The sequence below is a fragment of the Sinocyclocheilus grahami genome, unplaced genomic scaffold (assembly GCF_001515645.1).
Source record: "Sinocyclocheilus grahami isolate Dianchi unplaced genomic scaffold, SAMN03320097.WGS_v1.1 scaffold103.1, whole genome shotgun sequence".
In the NCBI taxonomy this organism is placed as follows: Eukaryota; Metazoa; Chordata; class Actinopteri; order Cypriniformes; family Cyprinidae; genus Sinocyclocheilus; species Sinocyclocheilus grahami.
Genome location: NW_015505282.1, coordinates 1623638 through 1638696, shown reverse-complemented (window position 1 = coordinate 1638696; position 15059 = coordinate 1623638). Strand labels below are relative to the sequence as shown.

Genomic DNA, 15059 nt, shown 5'->3' with positions numbered 1-15059 from the left:
GATACCTGTAACGTTTTAATAATGTTCTAATTTAAGGATACCTATATCGTTTTATTAATCATTCTAATTTAACAATAACTGTAACGTTTTTAATAATCGTTCTAATTTAACGATACCTATATCGTTTTATTAATCATTCTAATTTAAGAATAACTGTAACGTTTTTATTAATCGTTCTAAATTAATGATACCTATATCGTTTTATTAATCATTCTAATTTAACAATAACTGTAACGTTTTTAATAATCGTTCTAATTTAACGATACCTATATCGTTTTATTAATCATTCTAATTTAACAATAACTGTAACGTTTTTAATAATCGTTCTAATTTAACGATACCAATTATGTTTTAACAATCGTTCTAATTTAACAACTGTAACATTTTAACAATAGTTCTAATTTAATAATAACTGACGTTTTAACAATCGTTCTTATTTAACAATACCTATAGTGTTTTAATAATTGTTCTAATTGAACAGTAACTGTAAGGTTTTAACAATCATTCTAATTTAACGTTAACTAACATTTTAATGATTGTTCTAATTTAACAATAACTAACATTTTTAATAGTCGTTCTAATTGAACAAGAACTGTAAAGTTTTAATAATCGTTCTAATTTAACTATAACTGTAACATTTTAATAATCGTTCTAATTTAACAATAACTGTAACATTTTAATAATCGTTCTAATTTAACAATAACTGTAAAGTTTTAATAATCGTTCTAATTTATCAATAACTGTAACATTTTAATAATCGTTCTAATTTAACGATATCTATAACGGTAGATACTGTATCCTTCAATATGCAATATGCAATATTCACTTTCAGAAGGGTTTTTTTTTCCCAGCTGTTGAACCATAAAAGCATTGACAGCCAATCAGAATCCACATGACTTTACAGACAGTGAATATCATTATAGTTATCATTCTTAGTGTGAGTGGAACCTAAATAGTACAAGATTATAGTAACGGTGTACCCAAAAAAAAAAAGAAAGTGTATTTTTGCATGTTTTTTTTTTAAGGCTAATTTTGCTCAGTTTTTGTGCAGTTGAAGTGATGGATCTCTGTTGAATCTTTCAGTTAAAAAAAATGTAATGTGACACTCCCACATAAGTAATGAACTTAGATAATGATGGACGTGAATTCAGCTAAATGCTAATATGCTAGCAACACAAAAAGGGGGGTCTGTGTTGTCAAGACATGATTTGAGTGTTGCTACATACTCTACCGTGTGGACTTTCTCAAAACGAAGTATGCACTTTTAGGGTGTAGTATAGGTACGCAAATTGGGGCGAATGATAATTTTCAGAAATGATTCACCACGCTTACATTCTCTCTTTACAGTGATGAATAATCCTGAGCTTCCTCTGGACCCAAACCTGCAGACAAGTAATCTTCTTATAACCTTCCTCAAGTATTCCTCCATCGTAATGCAGGACATCAAAGGCAAGCTATCACTGTTTCTCTCCTCTGTGCTGTCCAAAACCTAGCGAGCTTCCTTGCGCCTACCTAGGCAGCTGCCTTCTAAGGCAGCATCCAAAGTCAAACAGAACCTCGACTCGCTATGGACTTCAGTGGAGTTTGTTATTAGCATGTCGCTAAGCTAATAACACGATACTCTTATAAGCATAAAAACACAAAGGACACACATTTTAGCTAAAATAGTCATTTTTAATTAGATTAATTAGATTATCAGCATTTTTCCCGCTTTGTCCACCATTTTGGATTTTTGCGCTTGTTGCAATGCATTATGGGATTGAGTTCTTTGCAAAGGATGCATGCAGTTTTTAATTTTTACAAAAGAAGGTAAGGCGGCATTGCCTTACCTACATGTTGGAAAAGCTTCTATGGCAAAGTGCCTTGAAGTGCTGCCTAAGTAGGGAGCTCACTAGATTTTGGAACAGAGCCATTTATTTCTCTTCGTTTGTTTGTGCACATCTTACAGTAGTTTTCCTCTGTATGTTTTCAGATGAACACAGACTCAACAGTGCCAGGCTTTGCCTCATCATTCTGACCTGCATAGCCGAGGTAATGCATTGTGGGTAATTATTTATTTTCCATTTGTTCACTGTTTGACCGTTTGTCCTCTCGCTGTCCGTTTTAAAGGACCAGTACGCCGACGCCTTTCTCCACGATGATAACATGAACTTCAGGGTCAACTTGTACAGAATGGTAAGAGTCCCTGCTGAGGTCTCAGTTGTTTTTAAATGGCAGGATCCAAATAAAGACGATGTTTCTGGCATATAAAGCAGCAAACTGCCCGGCCCCATGTTACAGCCAATCCATTACCAAATGGGACGTCCCAGAGCCTCACTGCTGATGCAGTAAATCCAGTTATCTAGATGCATGAAAGCAGGATCATTTGTGCACTTTGGCCAGTCTTAAAGGGACCTTTCATCCAAAAATGAAGTCCTTGCAATGAAAGTCCAGTGTTATTTGTACTTGTATCTTTGAGTGAAGTCACTTCTCTTATGCATTTCAGCCCATGAGGCATCGAAAGAAAGCGGCGGATAAGAGCATCCCCTCTCAGCCTTTAGTTTGTGCGGTTCTGGGTGAGTTTTGCGATCAGATTGAGTGACGTCTTTATCGTTCTGTGAGCGTTTATGTGAGTATTCTTTGTCTTTGCAGATCTGATGGTCGAGTTCATCGTTACTCATATGATGAAGGAGTTTCCTATGGATCTCTACGTGTGAGTTTCCTTTTAATTTGCAGCTGTAAATACTGCAATGATGGATATGTGGATATGGTGAGAATGAATTAAGCCATTTGTTGTAGACGCTGCGTTCAGATAATCCACAAACTGATCTGCTACCAGAAGAAGTGCAGAGTTAGGGTGCACTACACTTGGAGAGACTTCTGGTCAGGTATGATCTTTACGCCGTGTGTCTGAGCAAAACACAGGCTCTGTGTGTCACTCTGTGTGTTCTGGGGTTTGTTTCTTTGCTTTTAGTTTGTTTTTGTCTTTTCGCTTTTTGGTTTGCTATTTATTTTTACTTTAGTTTTATATATAGTCAATATTTTATATATATATATATATATAGTAACATATAGTTTTACACTTACATATTGTTGCTCTTTTGTTGGTTTTGATTGCTTCTGTTGTCCTCGTTTTGCATCTGTTAAATTATTTATTTTTCGGTTAAATGATTTACATTTTTTAAATGTTATTTTGTATTTCTTAATTTGATTCTTTTTTTTTTAAATAGTTTATTTTTAAATTCACTTTTGTTTTTCATTTTATTTACATTTTTTGTGTTTTTAGTTTTTTCTTTTGTGTTTTTTTTGTTCTTGTTTTTATTTATTTTTATTCACTTTATTTTTCTTTAATATCTTTTTTTTTTGTTCTTCTGTTTTTTGTTTATTTTTATTCACTTTTGTTTTTGATAAAATGTCCCCCCCCCCATGTCTTTTGTCTTTTATTTTTTTATTTTCCTGTTTTTTCTTTGTTCTTGTTTTAATGTAATTTTTATTTGCATTTTTCTTTGATTTTTCCATTTTTTGTTGTTCTGTTTTTTAAATTATTTTTATTGACTTTTGTTTTTGATTTCTTTTTCCCCCCCCGTTCCCTTTGCTTTTGTTCTTGTTTTTATTTACTTTTATTCATTTTATTTTTTCTTTGATTTGTCTGGTTTTTGTTCTTCTGTTTTTTGTTTATTTTTATTCACTTTTGTTTTTGATTTCTTTTTCCCCCCCCGTTCCCTTTGCTTTTGTTCTTGTTTTTATTTACTTTTGTTTTTGATTTCTTTTTCCCCCCCCCGTTCCCTTTGCTTTTGTTCTTGTTTTTATTTACTTTTATTCATTTTATTCATTTTATTTTTTCTTTGATTTGTCTGGTTTTTGTTCTTCTGTTTTTTTTTTAATTCACTTTAGTTTTTGATTTCTTCATTGTTTTTTCTTTTGCTTGAGCTATTTGTTCTTTTGTTTTAATTATTTATTTTTTCATTTTGTTTTTGTGGCTCATTATTTATGTATATAATATACTAGCAGTTGTGTGGAGTCACAGGTCAAGACAGTGATTACTTCAGTGTGTTTCTTCAGACAGCTGTATGTATTGATTGTGTTTTCCAGCTCTCATTAACCTTCTGAAGTTCCTGCTGTCTAATGAGACCATCCTTCTGGCGAAGCACAATATCTTCCAGCTGGCTCTCCAGGTAAATCACACTCGCTGTGAGCGGCGGTTCCTCAGGTTTTTAAGTACAGATTGGGCATTTCTCACCTTGCTTGACATGTTTTTGTGTGCTTTAGGTGGTGAACCTCTTTAACATGTTCATCACGTACGGAGACACGTTTCTGCCCACGCCCAGCAGTTACGACGAGCTCTATTATGAGATTATACGCATGCATCAGGTGTTTGATAACCTCTACTGCATGGGTAAGTCAGCTGAGCTCAGTCCTGCTGCGTACATGTTTATTTTCATCCATCATCACTAAAGCACTAACCTGATCTTCATGACGCCGCAGTGCTGCGAGTCTCCACCAACGCAGGCCAGTGGAAGGAGCCTGCTAGTAAAGTTACTCAGGCTCTCGTCAACGTCAGGTCAGAGCGCTCACATTCACCTTCATTCTAAATCACTTTCACTATAAACAATGAGAGGATTTATAGCACTCTTTGTTTAAATTATCGGTTTTAAGTATTCTGAAATAAGATGCATTATATAATATTAATAATAAAATAATGTTAAATATATAGGTGATTTATATAATGTAATTCAGGTTACATGGCAGTTATTTTATAAAGATGTTATATATGTGAAATTGTTGATTTACATGTTGAAATTGTGGAAGATGATAATAGTTGATGTCTATGACTAGCATTTGAACCTTTTTATTTATTTATTTATTTTCCTCCTTTGATTTGGTTTTAATTGGTTTCTTTTTGTTATTGATTTCTTTTTTTGTTTTTCCCCTTTGCTTTTTGTTTCTTCTTTAGTTTTTTTTACTGTTTTATTCTTATTTATTTATTGTTTTTTTTTGTCCTTGTTTTTGTTTATTTTTTTCTCTGCTTCTTTGTTTTTGTTCTTTTATTTATTTAGTTTTGGTTGGGATTTTTTTTTCCGTTTGATTTAGTTATACAGTATATATAATATATCGTTTTTGTTTTATGTCTTTGGTTTGTTTGTTTTTGTTTTGTTTTTTCTTTGTATGTTAGATTATAAAAAGCATTAAATGCATAAACAAGCAAAAATTTATAATAAAATTCATACTAAATATACAGTCTAATTTATACAGTGTACTTTCATTTACATGCCAGTTATATTTCAAACATGGGTGAAATGGTGAAAGATCATAATCATAGTTTGAGTGGTTTAGTTGAAGTCTGTGACTAACATTGGGCAGCTTTAGTGAAGTGGGTGTTTTTGTCTTTGTTTCGGTTAGTGTGCGAGGGGCCTGGTGGTGAATTAATTATTGATTTGAGAGTCTGAGGTAATGTGGAAGCATTCTCTGGGCTTTCAGAGATGTCACCATGTGTTTGTGCCACACAAAAGAAGTTGAGCGCTGTTTTTTTGCAGCATGCATTACTGCAGAATATTTAAAAGAGCCACACCTTTGAAAGCTCTCTGTCACATGTTCAGAATATTCCTTATTTTGCCCGTTTCTGTAATTCCAGAGCCATTATTAACCACTTCAACCCTAAGATTGAGTCGTACGCCGCTGTGAACCACATCTCACAGCTCTCAGAAGATCAGGTAATGGTTTAGATGGACGTTTACACAGTCATGTAACGGTTTGATCTCTTACGTTCTAACAGACTTTAATGACTTTAATGAGTTTCCGCACAGAACATTAACTTTTAGCCTCATTGTAATATAGCGTAATTTAGATGTAATTTTCTTATTTATTAGCAAGGATGTGATCAAAAGTGACAGTAAAGACATTTATAATGTTATAAAAGATTTAGATTTTCATAGAAATGCTGTTCTTTTGAACGTTTCATTTATTTTTCTTTATAGTTATCGTGCTTGGTGTGAACGAGCCTTTACCGTTTTTACAGTATTTTGAACCAAAAAAAGCAGAAGACTTATTTCAAAAATATTAAAATCTTACTGACCCCAAACATTTTAATGGTGTATATAGTATAAAAATATATATATATGGGTCAAAGACAAAAAAGGGTTTAAGCATAAAAGCAATACTTCTTTAAATTGTTGTTTTTCACACACACACACACACACACACACACACAAAAAAAAACTTTTAAAAAAGGTTTTCTGTTAAATTTAATTGTATTTGTATTTTTGTTTTTGTTTTTGTTTTACAGAAGACACCCACTAGAATACCATTCAGTGTAACAATCTTGTCGGGCATATTTACAACAAAAATCAATTTATGACATAAGCTAATTACTTTCACCCCAAATACTAATTAGTTGTTATTTTACATTTTAAAAATTTGCCACTAACCTAGGTTTTGCCCATTTGTCAGTAAGAAATTTTTACTCATTTAAAACACAGTAAAATGTAATATGCTCCCTTATTCTTTTATATAATTTAATATGTACACGTCAGAATAATCATTTTGACATTTTATTCTCCAAAAACTTATTTAAAACTTTAAATGTAGACACTTTACTTACATTTAATGTGCTTTCTATGGACATAAAATCACTTTTGTACATTTCTTTTAATGCAGACATCTTAACGTCTTTGACCCATGTATATATGTATTTAATTCATAATAGTAACATCATTGTAATTATATGAATGTATAATAATTGATTAATAATAAAACATATAATACTTTGTACAGCAACCTGAGCAGTATAATGTAATTTCCACAACATTTCAGATTATCATTCATTTTATGCTGGAAATGAAATTTTTTGAGTAAAATGGCTATAGTTAGCTTTTTTTAATGCATCTACGTGCACCCATAGTTTTTGCATAACTACCTGTGTACTGTGGCACCGTCTTATCGCCCGACTTTAACTCAATTCTGTCAGATGAGAGAATTGGTTTTGAATCTGAATGAGCAAAACTCTGTATATGTGTGTAGGAAAGTGGCTGATTGGGATGGTCACAGGTGTTGCTTAATTAGCCTTTGATCTGTAGGGTAATGATGCCGTGTGCTGGAAGTGAGGGCAGTTTTACAGACGGTTGTGCCAGCTGTCGCTCGCAGTCCCAAACTCTTGTCTCTTTTATCTCGCTTTGCCAGATGCTCCCGCATGCCCTCTAACAGACCTCTGTCCAGCCTCTCTGGCTCTCTTAGTTTAGTTTAAGTTTGGGGATTTGTGGTCCATCAGCCCTTTTCATGCCCTGGAGTGTCCCAGTTAAACTCCAGACCCATTCGATTTAAAATTACTGTGCACAATGTGACCTTAAACAACTTGTAGTTGTGGGAACGCTTCTTTGAAACAATGTCTTTCCGTGATTGCCACAGAAAACTGTTTTGATTTGTCTTTCATATTGTAAAAATAAACAATACGTACTAACAAAGAAAGACAATTGCAGTTTGCAAGGGGTCTAGGAGTGTCTAAGCCTCCCTGAGTTCTTTCAGAATCTAACTTGGGAGTCTCTTTTAAAAGATCTACCAAAAGAATCAACCAAAAATGGCCTTTTTCAAAATATAATTACATTTTAATAGAATGTTTAGTCACATGTAATAAAATACATTTAATTAGAGTGATTTTATTTTTATAAAAAAACAAATTTAAATGAAAATAATAAATCAGTCAAAATAAGTTATTGTAATAAATAATATTTTTCCCAGGGTAATTATTCATTTCATTAACATTGTTTTTGATAGATTTGTAATAAATCATAAAACGTAAAATGCAGGAAAATAAAACAACAGAATTTCTATAAAATACTACTACTAACAATTAATAACAACAATAATAACAAATCTAGGGCATTTCATTTCATATTATTGTTCTAATTGTAATAAATTAATACGATGCTAAAGTTCTATGAATTCCTGTCCTTTTTTAATTAAAAATAGCATTTACATACCATTATTTACCGTTTTGAATATGATATACATTTTTATAATGATAATTTGGGTGTGAAATTACATCACAATGCAAACAAATATTAATATTCCTAAAACAGGTCTAATTTTCATGATGTTTCAGCACATTTCCTCTCAAATTCTTATCAGAATGTGTAAAAATCTCATACCATAATACAATAAGAATTATTATCCTGTCCTTTTTTTATTAAAAACATAATTTCAGTGTAACACATAACGCCGTAATGCATGATTAAAATTGTACTTGTTATTTACCGTTTTGAATATGATATACATTTTTATAATGATAATTTGGGTGTGAAATTACATCACAATGCAAACAAATATTAATATTCCTAAAACAGGTGTAATTTTCATGACGTTTCAGCACATTTCCTCTCAAATTCTTATCAGAATGTGTAAAAATCTCATACCATAATACAATAAGAATTATTATCCTGTCCTTTTTTTATTAAAAACATAATTTCAGTGTAACACATAACGCCGTAATGCATGATTAAAATTGTACTTTGGAATTTAAATGATATATCTTTATTATGGTAATGAGAACTTGAGGAGAGAATTGAATTTCCTTGTCATATTAATAAATCGATAGGCTTTATTTTTAAGCAAAATAAAATTTCTTATTCCTTCAGCTTTTTAAAATGTGACCTGGACATTTCATGAGATTCACAGAAGCGCATTAATTTTTCAAAAATCTGACAGTCTCTTAATTCTCTTGGCTCTCTCTCAGTATATCCCAGTATTGCAAGATGTTTCAGTATGGTATCATGAAAAGATATGAAGTTGCAGTGTAAAAACAGCTGTATGTTGAGTTGTATAACACTGGGTAAAGAAAGAAACAAATGTATTAACTTGACACTCCACTGAAAGCTAGTTCTAGAGAATTCGGAACATTCTAGAATCCAAACCAGTTCTAATTAGTCCAGTTTAAACCAACACGTGGGGAGGATAACTGAATAAAACAAACACTTTTCAAAGAAATTCTTGGTAAATTCTTCCTGGGTTTGGTCCTAATTGAGTATTTGGCTTCCTTTGGCTTAGTATTCTTATTTACGGGTGTTTGTTTCCTTATTAAATCTTATTTTGTACAACGATGGCCAGTGTCTTGGTTTGTGTTACGGACTTCAACGTTAACCCTATAACCCAATGCTCTGGCATCTCGGTAGCGAGTCGTCTTCTAAAAAAAAAAAACGTTTTATCAATGACTTTACCTCTAAAAGAAGCAGTTAATAAGTTAAACTCCCTTTCAAGGATTTATTCCCTATGGCCGCCGAGTTTGAGATGTTCGTGTGGCAGTGAGATAAAAGAAAGCTTTTACGTTCTCCTTCAGAAGGGCATATGCTTTATAAAGATAACATTATCTGCTTAAATGTAAGTTGTGGCGACTGTATGGACAAAAGTATTGGAACACATATTATTTGAAAAAGTAACTCTAATCTGATTACGTAACTTGCGTTAATTGTAATGTGTTATACTAACATTGTATGTATAGCTATATACAGTGGCCACGAATAAAAAATTTGTTTCCTCTTTTTATTAACGAGTTCTTAATTAATGGGAAGCTTAAATCCTAGACCAACTAGAACCCCTTGGGAACTATGATTGGGGGAATCTTTCCCTTTCACATGAAATTTTCTCATTTATTTTGAATTTACTGGATGTTGTCGAGACAAATTCAGTATCATGCCTTCACATTAAATTCCCGATGGCGTGGATTCTATTGAAACGTATGGAAGCCAGTTTCCGCCAAGCAATTAAAAAACAAACAAACAAAAGGTTATACATATTGACATACGAGTAAATATTGATCACAAACTCTCCTCTTATTACTTCATGTATCAGTCTGAAGGGAACGATTTCTCTGGGAGTTTGTGTTTGGACGGATTTCCTGAAATGCTGCTTATATAGAGACGTCTCCATTGTTAAAAGTGCTTCATAAATAAAGCTGAACTGCACAAAAACCATGCTGGTTTTTTTATTCCTTTGGGCTTATAGCGTTTAACGTTTATCACAGCTTTTTCGATATCTTGCCCAACCACATTTACACTCTTCAATCTCTTTATTTTCAGTCTCTGCTTTCATTCAGCCTTCGTTTAGTTCATTCTTTCTTCAACTATTTAACTTCTTAGACCTATTCAGCAAATATTTTTCCAACTGGTTTACAGAGGGCACATTTTGTATAATGAGCTCTAATTGCGGAACTTGGGCAAACACATCTTAATCAAAGATATCTTTTGAGGGATATTTCTGCTGACTATAATGAGCTGCGGTCTCATTTCCAGTGCACAGACAGAATGACAGCGACAAGACACGGATAATAAAAATGAAATAGGTGAATAAAAATAAGTATATAAATATACAAAACCCTTTGGTTCTCTTCTAAACTATGTAAGCAGCGCTCAGGAAGGGACCGGTGTTGTTCCGGAAATTGATCGTCTGCCATTTGTAATAATTTTTTGGGAAGTGTAAAACTGCATTTTATGGGTTTTAAGGTATTTCAACAAAAGACTGCATGAGCTATAATCTGTCAAATATAAGCCTCATGAATGCAATCAAGTCATTTAGCTCATGCAGTCCTTTTTACCAGTTTTTACCTTTTCATCTGCAGTTTTAGACATGCCAAAAAGTGATTACAGACGGCAATCAGTTTTCGGCACGATACCGGCTGCTCTCAGTGACGTCACAGTGATTCGTGGTTCAATACCGACGGTCGAGTGAAGTTTCTTCGTGAAGCTTCATTCTGCGAGTCTGTGCATAGGACTTCGCGGGTTGCATAAGCTAAGCGCATTTCCCACGAAGGACTCAGTCTGCTTCCATTGTGCCGCAGAGCAGCATCTGGTTACCAGCACCCTGGCACCCGGTTTGCCCGTGCACACCCTGGGGTGAGGCGCCAGTGCACGCTTGGACTGGGTGTAAAGGCAAACGTGGGAAACCGGACCCCTCCTCAACATAGGCTGCATCCGAAAACTTAGGCAGCTGACTTGCTGCCGAATGAGGCAATGACTTTGCAGGCAGCATTTTTTGTACGAAGGCACCTCATGAAACTGATTTCGGAGAGGTTTCTGAGGCAGCGTAATGGTTTAATGATCTACAACAAAATAGAACGAGTTTTGGTGATAACTAAACGAATTTTTAATTACTATAATACTGATTTCTCGCTAGAAATAACATCAAAAGTACAAAAATTGAGTCAGGAATATACATTTACACACAAACTGACCACCAAACGCAACTTTCAGACGCCATCTTTATTTTTTAGCTCAACCGTCACGGAATGGAACACACAGGATTGTGGGATATCAAAGGTAGCGAAGGATACATCTATGTTGCCTTCAAAATTCAATCAGAAGAAGGTACCTCCGGAGACAGGAAGTAAAGCAGAATTTGGATTCGGACGTGCCTTGATGCCTTCCTGCCTTGGAATGCTGCCTCCGAAGGCAGCATTTTAGAGTTTTTGAACACAATCATAGGGGAAATAGGTGGGGGGAGGGAGCTTTTCATTCAGGGTTGCCAGGTTTTCACAACAAATCCCGCCCAATTGCTACTCAAAACTAGCCCAAGCCCAATTGCATTTTGAGGGGGGTCCCCCGGTAAAAACCGCATTCAGCCCAATTCTGAACACTGTTTTAATTTTCGTAGGGGTACACTTTTTATAATCTGACAAACAGACATTCACCAAAACAATACCAACCCGTATAATAACTGAAATAGACCTTTTATTTGTTTAAAAAAAGAGCACCAATACAAGATATTTTAAACTACACAAAAACCCATTTGTGACCTGTTCTGGCAAAACGAGTCACAATGAGCACATTTTCAAAAACGAGTTATTAAAGACCATAAAGGGATAGTTCACCCAAAAATGAAAATTAGAACATGAATTACTCACCCTCAAGGCGTCCTAGGTGTATATGACTTTCTTCTTTCAGACGAATCCAATCAGAGTTATATTAAAAATAGTCTTTGATCTTTCAAGCTGTTTAATGGCAGTCAGCGGGTGTTGCAGTGCATCAGTCCAAAAGAAGTGAAATGTTGCAAGTTCCATTTTGCCTTAATGTATTAGCAAGATTAGAGATTAGCGTTCCTGCAATATAGGAATCGTTACATTCCAGATTACTTGATTGTATCCATCATAACGCTCTTTGACTTGCTACCAGTAAGAATGAAGACCGTTATTTTAAAGAATGTTAAATCATGAATTAACTGCCAAACCTCGACTGAAATTCATGTCTGATACCTTTGATTTGACTCTTTAACATCCTCAACACAATATTGCATTGTCCATGAAAAGTATCTAAAATAGCACTCATCTGAGTTTGATCACAATGTGGCAGGTCTTAAAATCGACACCTTTTTTAGGTTTTCTACAAAGTGTTGAACATTATTTTCTGCACATGAAAGGTGGATTGACTTCTGTTTTATTATTAGAGCATCTGAAATGCTCAAATCTAGAAGCAGGACTGTCAGCTCATGTCCTTTCCTTTTGGTCTCATGTTTTCAGACGGATAAATATAAACCTAATGTTATATCAGAAGATGCGTACAGATTCATACAGTCACCCTAACAGTTATATATATATACATCCTAACAGTATTGTGTCATTAATACAGCTTTCGGTAGAAGAGAAGAGAATTCTTTTTTTGGAGAAGTATGGTTTAAATATAGTTCGGGACAAAAACTAAATATAAGTTTCATCCTTGCACTAGTGGCTCTGGTCTATGAAATATTAAATATGTGCAAAATTTTGAACCACAGGAAATGAATGATTTATTCAGATTATTTAGGCATTTGGAAGACTCATTTGAAGAGAAAAGGTATTTTGAGAGATTGAGTAAGCAATGCCAAAAAACGGCATCTCGCATAACTGTTTTACATTTTGGCAAATTGGTGGATCATATGTTTTCATATGATCTTATGCCCCAGTGACAGTTATGTTTAGGGGTGAACCTTCATGCTTCTTTCCTCAAAATGTCATGTTTTGTATGATTTGCCTTGTAAAATCGTTCAGTTTTCCAATGAGATAAGGTTGCTACAGCCCACCTGAATTCAGAATGCTCAAAAAAAAAAAGGAGGGGAGGGGGGGGGGGGGTACTTTTGATTTGGAATGTTCAGTTTTTTTTATTTTATTTTTTTATTATTTGAAGTGCAGAAAAAAGCTTTTGATCTGGAATGTGCACAAAATTAGGCCAAAAATGCTTTTATGAATGTGTAAAATGCTTTTGATTCAGAATTTATTTACAATAAAACCCTTTGATTTGGAATATTTAGAAATGCTTTTGATTTGGAATATTTCAAAATGCCTTTGAATTGGACTATGTAAAAATGTCTTTTGAGTTTGAGTGTGTAAATATGCTCTTGATTTGGAATGTGCAAAAATGACTTTGTTTTGGAATATGTAAAAATGCTTTTAATTTGGAATATGTAAAAATTAATTTAATTCAGAATGCATTTGATTCAGAATGTGTAAAAATGACTTTGTTTTGGAATATGTAAAAATGCTTTTAATTCGGAATGCCTTTTATTTGGAATGTGCAAAAATGACTTTGTTTTGGAATATGTACAAATGCTTTTAATTCGGAATGCCTTTTATTTGGAATGTGCAAAAATGACTTCGTTTTGGAATATGTAAAAATGCTTTTATTTGGAATGTGCAAAAAGGACTTTTTGGAATATGTAAAAATGCTTTTAATTCGGAATGTGCAAAAATGACTTCGTTTTGGAATGTAAAAATGCTTTTATTTGGAATGTGCAAAAATGACTTTGTTTTGGAATATGTAAAAATGCTTTTAATTCGGAATGCCTTTTATTTGGAATGTGCAAAAATGACTTCGTTTTGGAATATGTAAAAATGCTTTTATTTGGAATGTGCAAAAAGGACTTTTTGGAATATGTAAAAATGCTTTTAATTCGGAATGTGCAAAAATGACTTCGTTTTGGAATGTAAAAATGCTTTTATTTGGAATGTGCAAAAATGACTTTGTTTTGGAATATGTAAAAATGCTTTTAATTCGGAATGCCTTTTATTTGGAATGTGCAAAAATGACTTCGTTTTGGGATATGTAAAAATGCTTTTATTTGGAATGCGCAAAAATGACTTCGTTTTGGAATATGTAAAAATGCATTTGATTCAGAATGTGTAAAAATGACTTTGTTTTGGAATATGTAAAAATGCTCTTGATTCAGAACGTGTTAAAAATGCTTTTGATTTGTAATTTGAAAATATGGTCTTGATTCGGAATCAGGGCTGGATTGGTAATCGGGCATACTGGGCATTTTCCTGGTGGGCCGACGCACTTAAGGGGCCGTTTTTTTTGTCAAACCATCACGCACAGACAGCGAGTAGCCAGTGGCCCATTGGTTTGTCTCCTGTATTGACAGCTTAAACATCCAATCACAATGCGCTATAGACGGAGCGATTAAGTATTTTGCTCCGCCTATATAAATATCGCATCACCCCAACTTCTTCCTCGTCGGCTTTTCCCACGTTTTCACAGCAGATTTATCAAGAACAGGCTTGCTCTGCGGTGAGTAATGTGGGCCAAAGAACCAGGCAGGAGGAGAAGAAGAGTAGTTGAATCAGTAAAGTGCTTGATAGGGACTCGCAGCAGCGGCAGGCATCTAACCTATCCTAATGTGTGTGCGCAGCTGCGCGCCATGAGTGTATGCGTAAACACTTTTAAATAAAACGTAAATTCGTCCCCCGCGATTTTTTAGTCAAGTCAAGTGTGTTCATAGAGGTTTCCATGGGCCAATGCGAATAAAGCTAGATTTAAATAAAAAAAAAAGACAGGATATTGTCGGACCTGACCTTTTATTCTTATCCAAAACAACTGTATGTGATATGAGTGTGATACATAGGCCACATACATACACTACCAGCCAACATTTTTTGAACAGTTAGAAAGATCCAAAGATCAGCATTCATATGAAATAAAAAGTTTAGTAACATTATACATATACCATTCAAAAGCTTGGAGTCAGTATTTTTATTTTATTTTTTATTTTTGGGGGGAAATGATAGAAATTAATGCTTTTATTTAGCAAGGATGCTTTAAATTGATCAAAAGTGACGATAAAGACATTTA

General features: G+C 33.8%; 1 protein-coding gene across 3 annotated transcripts in view; it reads left to right on the top strand.

The window, feature by feature from the left end:
- The window catches only part of LOC107588454 (UPF0668 protein C10orf76 homolog), a 20421-nt gene extending 13107 nt beyond the window's left edge, over nt 1-7314 (top strand). For 2 of the 3 annotated variants that reach the window (XM_016276554.1, XM_016276556.1), the window contains exons 15-25: nt 1348-1449; nt 1973-2031; nt 2110-2175; nt 2486-2555; nt 2632-2692; nt 2779-2867; nt 4072-4154; nt 4249-4375; nt 4465-4540; nt 5612-5690; nt 7156-7314. In XM_016276554.1, the coding sequence (XP_016132040.1) occupies nt 1348-1449; nt 1973-2031; nt 2110-2175; nt 2486-2555; nt 2632-2692; nt 2779-2867; nt 4072-4154; nt 4249-4375; nt 4465-4540; nt 5612-5690; nt 7156-7176 (833 nt within the window). In that variant the 3' untranslated portion in view covers nt 7177-7314. Of the gene's footprint in view, nt 1-1347; nt 1450-1972; nt 2032-2109; nt 2176-2485; nt 2556-2631; nt 2693-2778; nt 2868-4071; nt 4155-4248; nt 4376-4464; nt 4541-5611; nt 5774-7155 lie in introns of those variants that run through there. The other variant, XM_016276555.1, reaches the window with a different exon arrangement.
- Nucleotides 7315-15059: the final 7745 nt, after the last annotated feature.